The sequence below is a fragment of the Furipterus horrens genome, unplaced genomic scaffold (genome assembly GCF_987537825.1).
Source record: "Furipterus horrens unplaced genomic scaffold, mFurHor1.1.pri manual_scaffold_12, whole genome shotgun sequence".
Classification (NCBI taxonomy): domain Eukaryota; kingdom Metazoa; phylum Chordata; class Mammalia; order Chiroptera; family Furipteridae; genus Furipterus; species Furipterus horrens.
This window is the reverse complement of record NW_028327182.1, coordinates 69,997,497-70,010,970: the sequence shown is the minus strand read 5'-3', so window position 1 is coordinate 70,010,970 and position 13,474 is coordinate 69,997,497. Positions and strand designations below refer to the sequence as shown.

The following is a 13,474-nucleotide window of genomic DNA, read 5'->3' as shown; positions in this document are numbered from 1 at the left end:
GATCCAAATACCAGCTCCACCACTTAGTAAATGTCATATATTAGGTATATTTCTCAACCTCTGTAGATCTCAGTTTCTCCTCAGTCTACCAAGGCTAACAGCATCTACCTTACAGCATTGCCCTGTGGCTGTTCTGGTACTTAGGAGCCACTCAGCAAGCATTCAATATTACTAGTAAGCTGCTGGTATGAAGTTTTTAAACTTACTATTACATTTCTACCTCTTCTGCATTTCTATCATTTCTTTTCATTCGTACAATGAAATTGTCCTGTTTGTTCCTTCCTCTTCAATTAACTTTTAGACTATTCACATCTGAAGTCCACATGGATAAAACTGAGCTCATGGCTTCAGTATGAGTCAGAGACTGATCGGTTTGTTTGATGATAAAAAGTTTGTACAAAGGCAATACAGAACTCAGAAGCAGATGACTAAATTTACAAAACATAATGTTCAGATTCTTGAAAGAAGAGGTAATGTCTTCTCTTCCACATGCCAAAACAAACACAACTTTCTAGTTTAGATGCCCACCACCACCCTCAAAAGTGTCCTTTCCTAAACAGAACCTGAGGTACCAAAGGCAGCCTCGTACCATCTGGCTAACACCATGAGTAACTAATTCAGGAAGGATGATCAGGGAATTCTAGGAGCATCAGGTGAAAGGTTTTGGGGGGCATCCCCACAGAATACATACTAAGTACAAAGGAAAAGGGCATCCTTCCAACTGAGAGATCTGGTGAGTATCACCTTAGCTAACTGAGGGCACTTAGCTTTGGCACTTAGTATAGAGTGTGTTGACAGTAAGCTCATTCTGATATGACCCATGGGAATACAGAATATCTATCACCTGTGTACAATTCTTGCCTAAAATGTTTAACCTAAATCAGATCCTGTCTAGACTGTGGGACACTCTACATAACAACCCCTATATTCTTCAAAACCATCAGTCATAAATGATAAAGGAAGAGAAACTCTTCTGGAAATGAAAGAGGCTAACAAGACATGACAAACCAAATGCTATGCATGACCCTTGTTTGGAGCCTATGTTAAAAAAAAAAATAAGAAAGAAAGAAAGAAAAAGCTGCAATGGTCACTTGGAGACCACTGGGCAAGTGTGAATACAGACTATACATGACATAGTATTGCTAAAACAAATGGAAAAGGTCTTGGGTGTGCCAACAGTACCTTGATTATGTAGAAGAATGTTCTCATTTTAAAAATAAACATGCTGACTATTCAAAGGCAAGCATCATGAGGTCTACCACATGGTTTAAATGGTTAACAAAATACAAAGTGTCAAAAACTCAGAGAATAAAGGGGCAAACGTGTCTATACAGGGATCTAAAGGCAAAGGATGTTTACACTAGTCTTCCAACCTTTCTGTTAGTTTAAATAGTCAAAATAAGAAAAAGGGGAAGGACATATTATGAGGCTCTCTCTAGCATCCCCTCACCACCCCAGCCTCTCTTTTAAGAAGAAAATAAAAACATTTCACTCATCATTCATGACCTTTCCTATAAACAAGAATTCAGATAAACAGTTCTGATAGTCTCAATATCATTTCTTCAAGATCTGAATTGGTGCCATATGGATTTCTCTCAAATTCCCACCACAGCTGGGCTGGCCTGGTTTTGCAATGAGAAGCTGGAGAAAAGTATATTTTCCTCTCTGCCTTGCCTAAGCTGGGCAGGATTCTTGGCTCTTCAAGCATGGGAAAATGATGAGGTTCCCTCTCCCAGCCAGATCTCTCCTGACTTCACCACACCTTAATTTTAATGACCCAGCTGGCTCAGCTTAAAACACCAAACTGATTAAATCAGAAATTATCCAAGGGGACCCTGGAATCAGTATTTTATTGTAGAATCTCCACACTCTGCAACTCAAGAGGACACTACCCATTCTAACCTCTAAGTCTTCCCTGAAGAGCAAGAGTACACACTCCTTTAGCATCGAAATAGAAAGTATCAGCAATCACAGAAGTAATATCCTATCACTTCTCAACTCAAAGAGCAATCAGTACTCTAAGCTAGCAAAGAAAACACTAATATAGACTAATATAAATATTCTGGGTGGAAAATTATTTTTTAAAACATAATAAATGCAGGCTTCACATCTAAATATGAATTCACAGGAACCTGTCCTCACTGGTTCCTAGGACTGAAAGGAATTTTTTAGGGACACAGACTGCTTCAGGACAAGTCGTCGTCGTCGGCAGCCGTCCGTCTCGAGAGACGATGGTGTAGCTTCTTAAGAGTCTATCTGCACCACCGAGAATGGCTGTGCAGTCCGACTCGGGAGTGACATGGTATCTGTCTCCTCCTGTGTTGAATCGACATCTTGCGATGACGCTGAAGCTACAGAGCCTGGGCAGGGTAATATGGAGGGTCTGCTGTTGCCCATGCAGCAGACCCCCCCCTCTCTTCGCAGCTGAAGGGTCCAAGGGAAAGACGGAGTCGATACAGCTTGGGTTCAGGTGCGCCGCAGGAGTTGCCGGTGTTGACTACAACGTCAAACCGCCTTAGGGACTCCGGCTCCGGATTTTCTGTCGGGGTTTACTCCCTTAGCCTTTCCCCTGAAGAGGTATGCCGCAAGGCAGCAGAGGTTTTTTGGAGTCAGAGTTTTCCTTCTCTGATGTGCCCTGACTGGAAGATCGAACCAGCGACACTTAGCTCACAGGCCGACGCTCAATCCACTGAGCTAAACCAGCCAGGGCAATTCAGGACAAGTACCTGTCAGGAAAAAGAAGGGTGAGAATTTTTCCTTCCTATAAGACCAACTGGGATTTTCTGGATTTGTTTTTAAATGAAAATAAAAAGTGATGACTAAAAGACATTGAAAGAAGCCTGTTTTGTCCTGGCTAGTGTAGCTCAGTGGATTGAGTGCCGGCCTGCAAACCAGAGGGTAGCTGGTTTGATCCCCAGTTGGGGCACATGGCTGGGTTGCGGGCCAGGTCCCTAGTTGGGGGTGGCCTGCAAGAGGCAGCCCATCGATGTTTCTCTCACACATCGATGTTTCTCTCCCTCTCTTTCTCCCTCCTTTCCCCTCTCTCTAAAAATAAATAAATATATATTTTTTAAAACCCATGTTTTACTGCACTTTAAAAAGGTGATAAATAGGAAATAAAGAAGGAATGAGGTCAAAAGGCAAAACACCACACAAAGTGACTAGAATTTCCTATGGAGAGAGAAATAGGCAGTCATGCTACCTCAGCATTCTCAAGACCACATATGCATGAGTTCCAGATTCATACTGTTTCCACTCATCAGTCATAACTGACATTATTTCATTTTTCACAAGGCCTTACTGGAAAATAAGGACATGAACCATTGATAAAGAATTTCCCTTACCAAGTGGCCAATATCAGACATCCTTGTTCAATTGCAAAATGAAAAATGCAAATAATATTCAAAATGATGCATGTTTCATACACAAAAAAACATACTTCCTTCACCTTCTCTGGACCAGTGATGATGCATCTGAGACTAGTGAGAGGCCTTCCCATTGATTCTCATACACACCCGTGTGGTCAACTGAGCCAGCCCAGAAAAGCCAGCAGGGACCAGCAGCAGTGTCTAAAGTGGCAGCTGTAAGCATACCACTGGCTGTAGAGTCTAGCATGGCCACCCCCCACCCCACCCTCAGTGAGCATGGCCCTACTTACACTCTGCACACATGCAGAATGTATCATATGCAACACATGACATGCCTCACCTTGATCAGATGCCTCTACCTGAGCTGTCCGCAAAACCATGACAGGCTATGACCAGTTTGTAACAGGAGAAGATTCTGTGCCCCTTCCAGCACAGAGACAAAAGGTTAATACTAGAGTCACACATGGAGTTCTTCAGCACACATGCCTCCCCACCCCCAGTGGGGACTACAGAAACTCCGTCCTTACGTAAGGAATCCGAGAAAGCTCTGGACATTTTGCAGCACATCACTTCCCATGGAGGCCTGAGAGAAAGAGGCTACACAGCTTCTATTCCACTGCTGGTCTCTATGGGACATCTTGTTTCTCTCATACCAGATCAATAGAAATTTGCCAAATACTGTTTTCTAACCAGGCTCAAGTCCTTCCTGATTTTAAAACTCTAGGATGCTAAAACCAGAACTGCCAGGTCCCCAGGCTGTCTCCCGCTGTGCTCTGGGAAAGGTAAGCCATCACCAAAAAGAGCCAGGACCCATAACAACTCCTCAGCTACCATCCAGCTATACGGCATGGCTAGCTGCCCAGTCTCTCAAGCTGACCCCTCATTTAATAGGATCAGCAGATAACTACTTCATTAAGTGAAGGGAAAAAAGGCTACTTTTTCAGTTATATTTTAGTTAGAAGCAGTTCATGAAGCAAGGCCCTGAAAGAATAAAACAAAAATTTAAGGAGTGATGAGAAAAAAATGTGAATGGGGTAGGAGTTGGGGAGAAAAGGCTAAATTGTGAGAGAACAGACAGGGCTCTACAGTGATGCTGAGCCCCTTTACCAATGGTCTGGATGGGGTGCCCCACAGGGTTTTTACCAATTCGACAAATACCTACTTGGTGCCTATGAAGTGAGAGAAACTAGAAACACGCATAGTAATTGAAGACAGAACCTGCCCTCAGGGAGCAGAGCAAGGAGACATAGATAGGTACAATAATGATGCTGTGTTGACAGAGGCAAACAGCAAAAACAGTCTGTAAGAGCTTGGAAGCAGCAGCGAGGTTGGCCTGCTTGAAAAATAAAAACCAGGCAGATGGCCACCTCAAGGAGCTCCTGGCACAGACACAGGACAAGCATCAAGAATAGGCCCCATTGTAGATGTAGGCACAGCCCATTTAAACGTGGCCCCACCACTCAGTAGCTGATAACTGTGGCTCTGTCCCTAAACCTCTCCTCTAAGGTGAAAGTCATTACAACTTTTAAACAAGTTAATACACATAAAGCCACCAAAACAGTGCCTGGCAATGAACACAGGCCACTATTTATAAAATTAAACAATTAGCAAATAAAACACTACTAGGACATCTCAAATAGTCTGATGTGCCTGGAACAGAAAGTCCAAGAGCATGGAGAAGAGCAGGTAGGAGTGGACAAAGTTCAAGTCATTAGAATGTCCCACCCACTATGGCAAGGCTCCTGGGCATGACCCTCTAAATGATGGCAATCAGGGACAGACAGGCTGGCAGGACACCAGGCTGAGGGTCACATGGGCTATCCCACAGGTGGCAGCACTACATGAGGAGCTACACAGCAGGTGGAATCAACACTAAAGACCAAGAGAAAGCCCCAAGTGTTAAAAGTTTGCTTCTGGGGAAGGAAAGAGACAGGAGCTGTTTCCTTCTAAGCCTTGGAGTATGCCACATATACATCTTATCTGAACAAAAGAAAATCTTCAAATGCAACCCAATGATATGCCCTTGGCATCCTCTAAGCCCTATGCCTCTAGCCTAGAGGTTGTACTTTCATGGAGGCAAAATAGCCTCACTATTTTACTACATGTGTTAAGTAACGCCAGTACTTGCTAAATAACTAGTTTAAGATACGAGTTATACAACTCTAGGTGAGCCTGACCAGCTGCATCGAAACAACTTACAATGGTTACCCAAGGAGGCCTGGCAGGCAGACCTGAAGTATGTGTCCTACCATCAAGGGCCTAAAAAGGTAAATTAGAATCATGGGCTAGGTCCTGTTACTAAACAGGTAACAAGACCTAGCTAGTGGAAGAGGCAGAAGTTTCACTGAATACTACACCCCTGCCTGGGTTTGCAGAAACCTTACAAATACCTGGCATGAGGCTCAGCAATAGCTAAGTGCCCTTCGTGGAGGCACTGGAAGAGTTAGATACAAAGTAAGGAGAATGTGCCCTCCAGTTTTTCTAGGAGCCTCTTCTTACCCTTTCGCCCTGAAGTTATCCCACTGAGAAATGCTTACTGGCTCTCACTTCCAACCCTCTTATTATCCCAGCACCACAGGAAGGCCTTCTCAAAAGGATCCTTAAACAAAACCCTGAGTCTATATTACCTCCTGTCATTACACTGACAGGCAGGTGGAGCGGTGACTGCCTGGGAAGCTGGGGCAAATTTTAGTGCACAAAAGATATTATCTTGGGTTCCTAGCAGAAGCACTCTTACAGTGGGCATGGATGTGGACTGAGATACAGTGTCATGTCTTATTCTTGTTCCTCCACCTCCTTGTGCCTGGGATCAGGAACACAGTTTATTAGGTTTATCCTGCCTGTCTGGACTTTAGCCTTATTAAAACAACAGATGATAGGAACCACCTTCACTTTTCCCTATTTACACTTAATTCCAACTTAATCTATTCCTGTGTCTCCTCAGGGTCTTCACTGTTCAGAAGTCCTCTAGTGAGGAAGGACAGCGGAATATTCTTCTGGACCTTGGGCAGGTGCTCTACTTCCCAGTGCCTTACTTTTGTAATCACAGTTTGGGGATAATAACCTAATAGAGTTGCTTAAAAACTGAGTTTTATACACATTTAGGACAGAGTTCAGGACATAATAAGCACCCAGAAAATGATGCCTATTCTTGTTATCTATCATACACCTCTCTAAGAATAATACCACCAGACTAAACCAACTGCACAATTTACATGGTCCAGCACAAACTGAAAAGGCAAAACTCTTTGTTCAGCAAGTCTTAAGAATCTGAGATGGGGACAGCAGAGCATTAAACCAAGTGCAGGGCCATGTGTAACTGACTACAAAGGTCACACAGCCACAAGGCCAGCCCTGCCACCAGCTGAATTCTCCTGAGACCTTACCTTGCTAGGAGTCAGGCTAACAGTATTGACTTACAATCACTAAATAGTTCGACTACCTCCACTCCAGGTGGCAGCATGCTTCAAAGAGTCCAGTCTGTGGAGCCACTAGATCCGAGTTCAACTCCTGACTCTCACTTGCTGGGCTATGACCTAGGACCTCTTAACTACCTCAAGTCTCAATCACCTCATCAGCAAAATGGGGAAAGTGCCATCTTCTTTGCAGTGTATTTGGGAGGATTAAACAAAACAGTATAAATGAAATGCCTAGGCACATCAAATTTGTACTCAACAAATGTTCCCATTTAATTTCAAAGATGACTGTATTTCTGCGGCCTCTTCAATGATCTAGACCTGCACTGTCCAGTATGACAGAATCAACCTGGACACTTTTTTCCAGGAAAAATTAAAATAGTATTACAATATCTGAGCATAATTTGGCTTTATTTGCTTTTAAGTACCTACAAAATGTTCAGATAATATCCTTTTCACCTCTCAAATGACCCTTTTTTAATTACATAACTTATCACAACTTCTTTAAACAGCAAGTTCTGGTAAAGGCATAAAATGACTTCAAAAGTTTATTCAATATGTCAGTCAATAAATACTATTTCATTACTACCATTTCCAGCTTACCATCTAGTCAATAATACAGAAGGTAACTAGCTACGAAAGACTGCCGTGTGGCCGCAAAAACCTTCAATGCAAAGCTGCAGTAAACAGCTTATCTGTCTAAGTCTAGGATGAAGGTAGCACTTGCGTGGGGTATCCCAACCCTAGAGAAAACACTACAGATATACTTTCATCTTTATTCAAATTAATTCTCAAGCCTGCATCAACAAGTTTTAAGTTTCCACATAAGCATGTGTTAATTATTTTATTAGTATTTTAAAATACTCTTTTGGATGACATCTCAATCAGAACCTTGGCTAAAAATCTAGAAGAGAATTGAGCATTAGGGCAAAGAAGTATCATAAATAAAAGTTTGTCTTTCAAATATACACAGGGAAGATGAGTGTTTTAGGAATATGTAAGGCGATTTCCTTCCCAAAACCTCACCCTAACTCACTAAATCAGCCTAGTTGATTACAATACTAGAGAGCCCACCTGAACACCTTTCCATACTCTCTGAGAAAATGAAAATGTCATCACTCACAACAAAAGGAAATCAGCACCTTGGCAAACAGTCTCAAGATGGGCTTCCAGCCAGAGTTCCCACTTACAGAGCAGCTGCAGAATGCGTCTGGCCAGAGCCAAGCTAGAGGTTACTTGTGAGAAAGCTGGAAGATAACTGCAAATGTCTGACGTTTTCAACTTAGATTTCCTATTCTAGCAGTTTTTCTTTCACATCCTCTTTCAAAAGTCCAATGTAGGAAATGTTGAGTGCCTCACATTTGCCTTAGTTCACATGTACCTAGGAATATAGGCACTGTCAACAACACAAGAAAAGCCAAAATGTTTATCCAAAGAGGTTTCCATTTTCCTAGGCGAAAAAGAATAAAACAGTACAAGCAGTCACAGCACTGGAAAGGAATGCACTCATATTGCTATTGAGCAAAGTGATAAAAATGTCTCTGGAGATAATTTGGCAGTGAGGTGTTCAAAACCTTTAAAAGCCCCTACCTTTGCCTTACAAGTGCCCTACCAGGGAATTTATCCTTAAAAGATAATCAGCAATGAAGAATTTTGTACAGAAATGTCCATCACACAGTTCAAAACTTAGAAATAACCTCTACATCCAAAAATGGGAATTACCACTAGGAACTATGAGGCACCCTTTAAAAATAAGTAGACAAATATTTAATATGAGAAAACAGTCCCACCGTATTAAGTTAAAGCATGTTACAAAACATTACGTATACTATGATGTCATAGATATTTTTAAAGTATATTTAAATAATGTGTAAAAGGAAAAAAAGACTGAAAAATATATAATTTTAATACTGGTTATATCTAGATATAGCATTATACCATTTTTCATTTTTTTCTTACATTTCTCTATTTCTTTTATTTTATATAATGATATGGATTACTGGATTAAAAAATTTTTAATACACAGCAATATGGTTCAAACTACAAAAATATAACTATTATAATAATAGCTACTATCTATCTATTTAGCACCTAAAACAAATGAGGTACTGTTCTAAAAATAAATGCAAACTGTACAATATTCCTTTAAAATTAAAACTCCTTTCATGATCAGAACAACTAGTTGGGGCATAATACCTGATTTTCTACAGGTAATTAAGATGTATATGCATTAAAATAACAGAAGAAGTAATTATGTTCAGTTCCTCTTTTAAAACAAAATCTTAGGATATTTTAAAATGATGGCAAACAAGAAAATACGTAATTAGAGTCTGTTATAAAGAAGTCAGTCTAGACAAATCCCTGGGAAAAATCACTTTGACACTTATAACTATAAAGCAAAAACTAATCTAGAATACAACCTTATCAGTTTTAAGTTTTGTGTTTATAATTTCAAAAAGGTTTCTTATCAGTCTTTTAAAATTTTATGAAAATGTGTAAAACCTAGAATGCATTTCAAAAGTGCCAAAGTCCTTCCCTAACTCACTTCCTTTCTACATATTTTTCTTTAAAGTCACTGGGAAACTGCTGCAGTGTGGTCCATGTGCAAGGCCATCTTCTCAGGAACAGGCCTGGCCCTTCACACCACAGAAGAGAACCAGCCTGGAAGCCCAAATTGGGTCCACGCATACTCCTTTTTCAGAGTAACTTCATGAAAATCAGAGTGACAATTTACGAAGTTTTTGATGTGTTGATTTTTATTTTTCTTTTTATTATCTCCAGTGTAATTAGGAATTTTAAGTGTAACTTACAACTGACTTTGACAGAATGCTAACAAAATTTACCTCTATTTTAAGTTTAATGAAGAGACACTTAATTTCTTAAAACAGCACAAAATCAGTCATAATTTCACTTTAACTTAAAAAAATTGCTATCAACTAAACTTCAGGTTCATCAATTACTGAAGATATACTATGTGTCAAGCATTATTCTAGATGCTTGGGATATGTCAGTGAACAAACTCTTTTCTAAAACATCTTTAAATAAACTCAATTCTTCTTTACAAAAATGTCACTATATGACATTTCAACAGCAACCTCTGGAAAACTAAGGATTTTTTTAACACAACTTTCTTTAAAAGTCATACGCTGAAATTGTCAGATTATAATTTTAATGTGCAAACTGAGTAATCTACTATAAATAAACAAGAGTCATTAGTTTGAAAAGGATAATAAAATCCCACAACAAAGGTTAAGAAAATGCAAAAATTGTTACAAGCAAAGCACAGTATCACAGCCCAACAAGGAAGTGTAATGATAAAAACACCAAGCCCATGGAGCAGAGGAAAAGGCCCTTCTGAAATAATGTCTCCCCTCCCAGACACCCCCGCGGTATGGAATCACCACTAAGCATTCTCAGTTCTCTGTACATTATTTCCTCGCAGACATCAAATACTACCAACAATAAAATATCTGTTTACAATCATTCCTAAAAGCATTATTTTCATCTCTATGAATTCCTGTGTGTCAATTCATTAACAGATAAGCTTTCTTTGTAATCTTCCCTCATAGAGTGGATGACTTTCAGCTTTTTTCCCCAAGAAACCTATGCTGAGAGACTATCCTTCTGGGACAGAAAACCTTCATGGGTCAACCTTATATACCAGGTTCTGTCAGAGATGCTTTCATATACTGTTATCTAGGAGCTTAGGGTAACATTCACTTCTCAGATAAGGAAGAAAAGTGTGGTAAAGTAGAAATGGCAGAAAGGGCAAGATTTAAACACAGAACTGACTAAAGGCACATCGGCCTGTAATTCTGAAGTAAAAGTACAGCTAGATTTCTGGATATAAAACACTACCCCAAGATTAAGACAAATCACATGTTAAAATAAGATGAAAAAGAGAAGTTTCCAGAGAGCTTCCCCTGAAAGATTGTAGTTAGTATAGTGACAAAAACCTTAAGAACCTGTTAATAAAGACATGCCACCCAGTGTGCTCCCCAAGACATAGATTAAACCTAAACATAAAATATTAAGAGTAAAAACCACCTAATTTCTGGAAGAAAGAAAAACACATTAAGGAGTCTAGAAGAGGATCTGGGGCCCATTTTATTTCTGTGCGGCTTGCCTTCTGGGGATTCTGACGCGCTGACCCAGACTTAGTTACGAGTCGTAGAAGAACCACTAAACGCAGTTAAAGCTGAGGCAGGTGTCAAGGAACCAGGTCGCACCGGTGACAAACCGTTGTGGAAAATGTGTATCACAGGCACCACGAGCTACAGGAACCACTTTTTCTCAATGTATAAAGGGCAAAGAATGGGGTTCCGTGCAGCGGCTCCTCCCTACTCTGGGACCCCGCTCACAACCTGGGGCGGCCCGCGAACCGAGTCTCTGGGCGCCGCTGCCCTGGGCAATACCCCAGCCGCCTCTCCCCTGTCAACTCCCGCGATCCCTGCTCCGCCACCCCCGCGGCCGCACCCGCTCACCTCCAGGCGCAGGGAGGCCCCGCAGCCTCGCAGAAACTCGCGGATGTTGCTCAGGCACTCGCTTTCGCTCCGGGGCTCCGGGTAGACCTGCAACACACAGCACAGAGGCTGAGCAAAGCGGACAGGCCGCAGACGTGCCCCGAGGCGAACCCGCAGCAGCCCCGGCGGGAGGCTCCAGCGGGGGAATCCGGCGCCCCGGAGCTCCCCCAGCAGCTCTGCAGTTCCGCCGCTCAGCCGCTGCCTCTCCTCACCCGCTTTCCTTCCTCCCGGCTGCACCAATCTCGGGCCCGCTTCTCTCACCAGGAAGCGGACGAGCGCAGGAAGTGACGTCTTCAGACCGCGCCCCTGACGACCTCCCGCGCAACTTTTTCCGATTCTCTCTCTCTCGACCTCGTAAATGCGGCCCACCTGGCCCCACTTGCAGTCTTCTTACCCTGGCGCCGGGTCCTCATCCTCCGACTCGGCCCACCTGGCCCGCCCTGCGCGCACCATCCTCCTGCAGTCACCTGGTGCTCCACCACAAACGCGGCCCCCTCGGACACAGACCGCCGGGTCCAGAGGAGCCCCCAGTGAGCTCGGCCTGCGTGGCCTGAGAAACCTCAACGGGGCTGAAGAGAACCCGATGTTTCAGTTCTTCCCTGCCCCGGGCTCAGGGAAGCAAGCATTCTAATACGATTTTAAATAATAGGCAACATAAATTATGCATGTTGGAATCACTATGCAACGTTTCTTTTCCCAAATGTAGACCATGTGCTTCATGAATGATTAAAATAGCCGGTTACAAGTCAGCAAGTAAGTCGGCTGGGAAGAAGTTGTGGCGAATACAGCCTCCGCCACAGGTTAAGAGCAACAAGGAGGGCTCCTGCAGACTGCCTGGTGCTTGGTACGAGGTAAAATTGTGAGGGCCACCCGTCACACATGTAAGTAATCACTGACAGCATCCCAAGGCTAGAGACATTAAGGAAACCAGGAAGAGTACGTGTTACATAGAACGATCAATGGAGAAGTCTGATCAGAAGAGCTCTTTGTTGTGCTCTGAGTTGCGTATGAAGAATAAGTCTTGGCAGTTACACCAAACCATCCAGAATTCTAACATTTCTGAGGACTCTGAATACCTTTAGTACTGACCTCTAGGGGAAAATCAGAACATTCCATCAGGCCTCTCTCAAGAATACTATGGTTTCATCTCAAAGTGCTCAGGTCTTTTACAAATCAAAAGAAAATCATTGTGTTGGGAGGTGTGAAGAGGGAGAAAATGAAACTTTCCCCCGCAAAATTCGAAAATTCTTCGAAGAAAGTACTAACATATTTCCCAAATTGAACAGATTTGTTCTGTTTTTGTAGTACATAGAGTAAAAAAACCAAAGTGGCTTCCTACTTCATTTTGCTTCTCTCCCTAAAAGAATCTTTAAAAAATCTATGTACCAAATATCTAAAGTCTTCGTGTTAAATAGTTGCAAAGTATTCATTTCTCACATCCTGATGACATTTTACAAATAAATTGTTAAACATTTTTTAATATATCCAATAGATTCTCAATACAATAGATATCATAACCACTCCCCACCTACAGAGAAAAATTATGAACATGCTCTTCTTTAAAAGTCAGAAATTTCACATTAATTTCTTTCTCCTTTAATTTCCTTTGAACTTCCCCCCACAAAATTGTGCTCTGAAGTAATATATATTTGTGCTTAAAAATGTTCCTGATCACATTGTTTTTGCAAGAGGCCCACATAAATACAGTTAATACTCATTCATTACTTCTGTATTTGCAAATTCGCCTATTAGATAAAATGTACATGTAATCCCAAAATCTGTACTTGTGACACTTTCTCAGTTATTTATGAATTGCCTTATGCACACATTCCCAGCTGAACTTGAACAAAAGCCATGTTCTTCCTCAACTTGTTTTAGTCATAATATTAGCCAAATGTCCCTTTCTCAGTGTACTAGTGTCTCATTTTTCACATTTTTGTGTTTTTGTTGATTTCACTGTTTTAAATGGCCCCCAAGCTAGTACTAAAGCACTGTCTAATGATCCTAAGTGCAAGAAGTCGTTCCTTACAGAGAAAATACATGTGTTCGATAAGCTTCCTTCGGGCCTGAGTTATAGTGTTGTTGGCTATGAATTCAATGTTAATGAGTCAACAATATGTTATATCCAGAAAAAGGATGAGGAGATTTGCCAATCGGTACATGAGGC

General features: G+C 41.7%; 1 protein-coding gene across 3 annotated transcripts in view; it reads right to left on the bottom strand.

Moving 5' to 3' along the window:
* ARHGEF7 (Rho guanine nucleotide exchange factor 7) overlaps positions 1-13,474 on the bottom strand; it is a 146,868-nt gene that overhangs the window by 101,451 nt on the left and 31,943 nt on the right. For all 3 annotated transcript variants that reach the window (XM_090258797.1, XM_090258796.1, XM_090258794.1), the window contains exon 2: positions 11,269-11,355. In XM_090258797.1, coding sequence (XP_090114923.1) covers positions 11,269-11,355 — 87 coding nt within the window. The remainder of the gene's footprint in view (positions 1-11,268; positions 11,356-13,474) is intronic.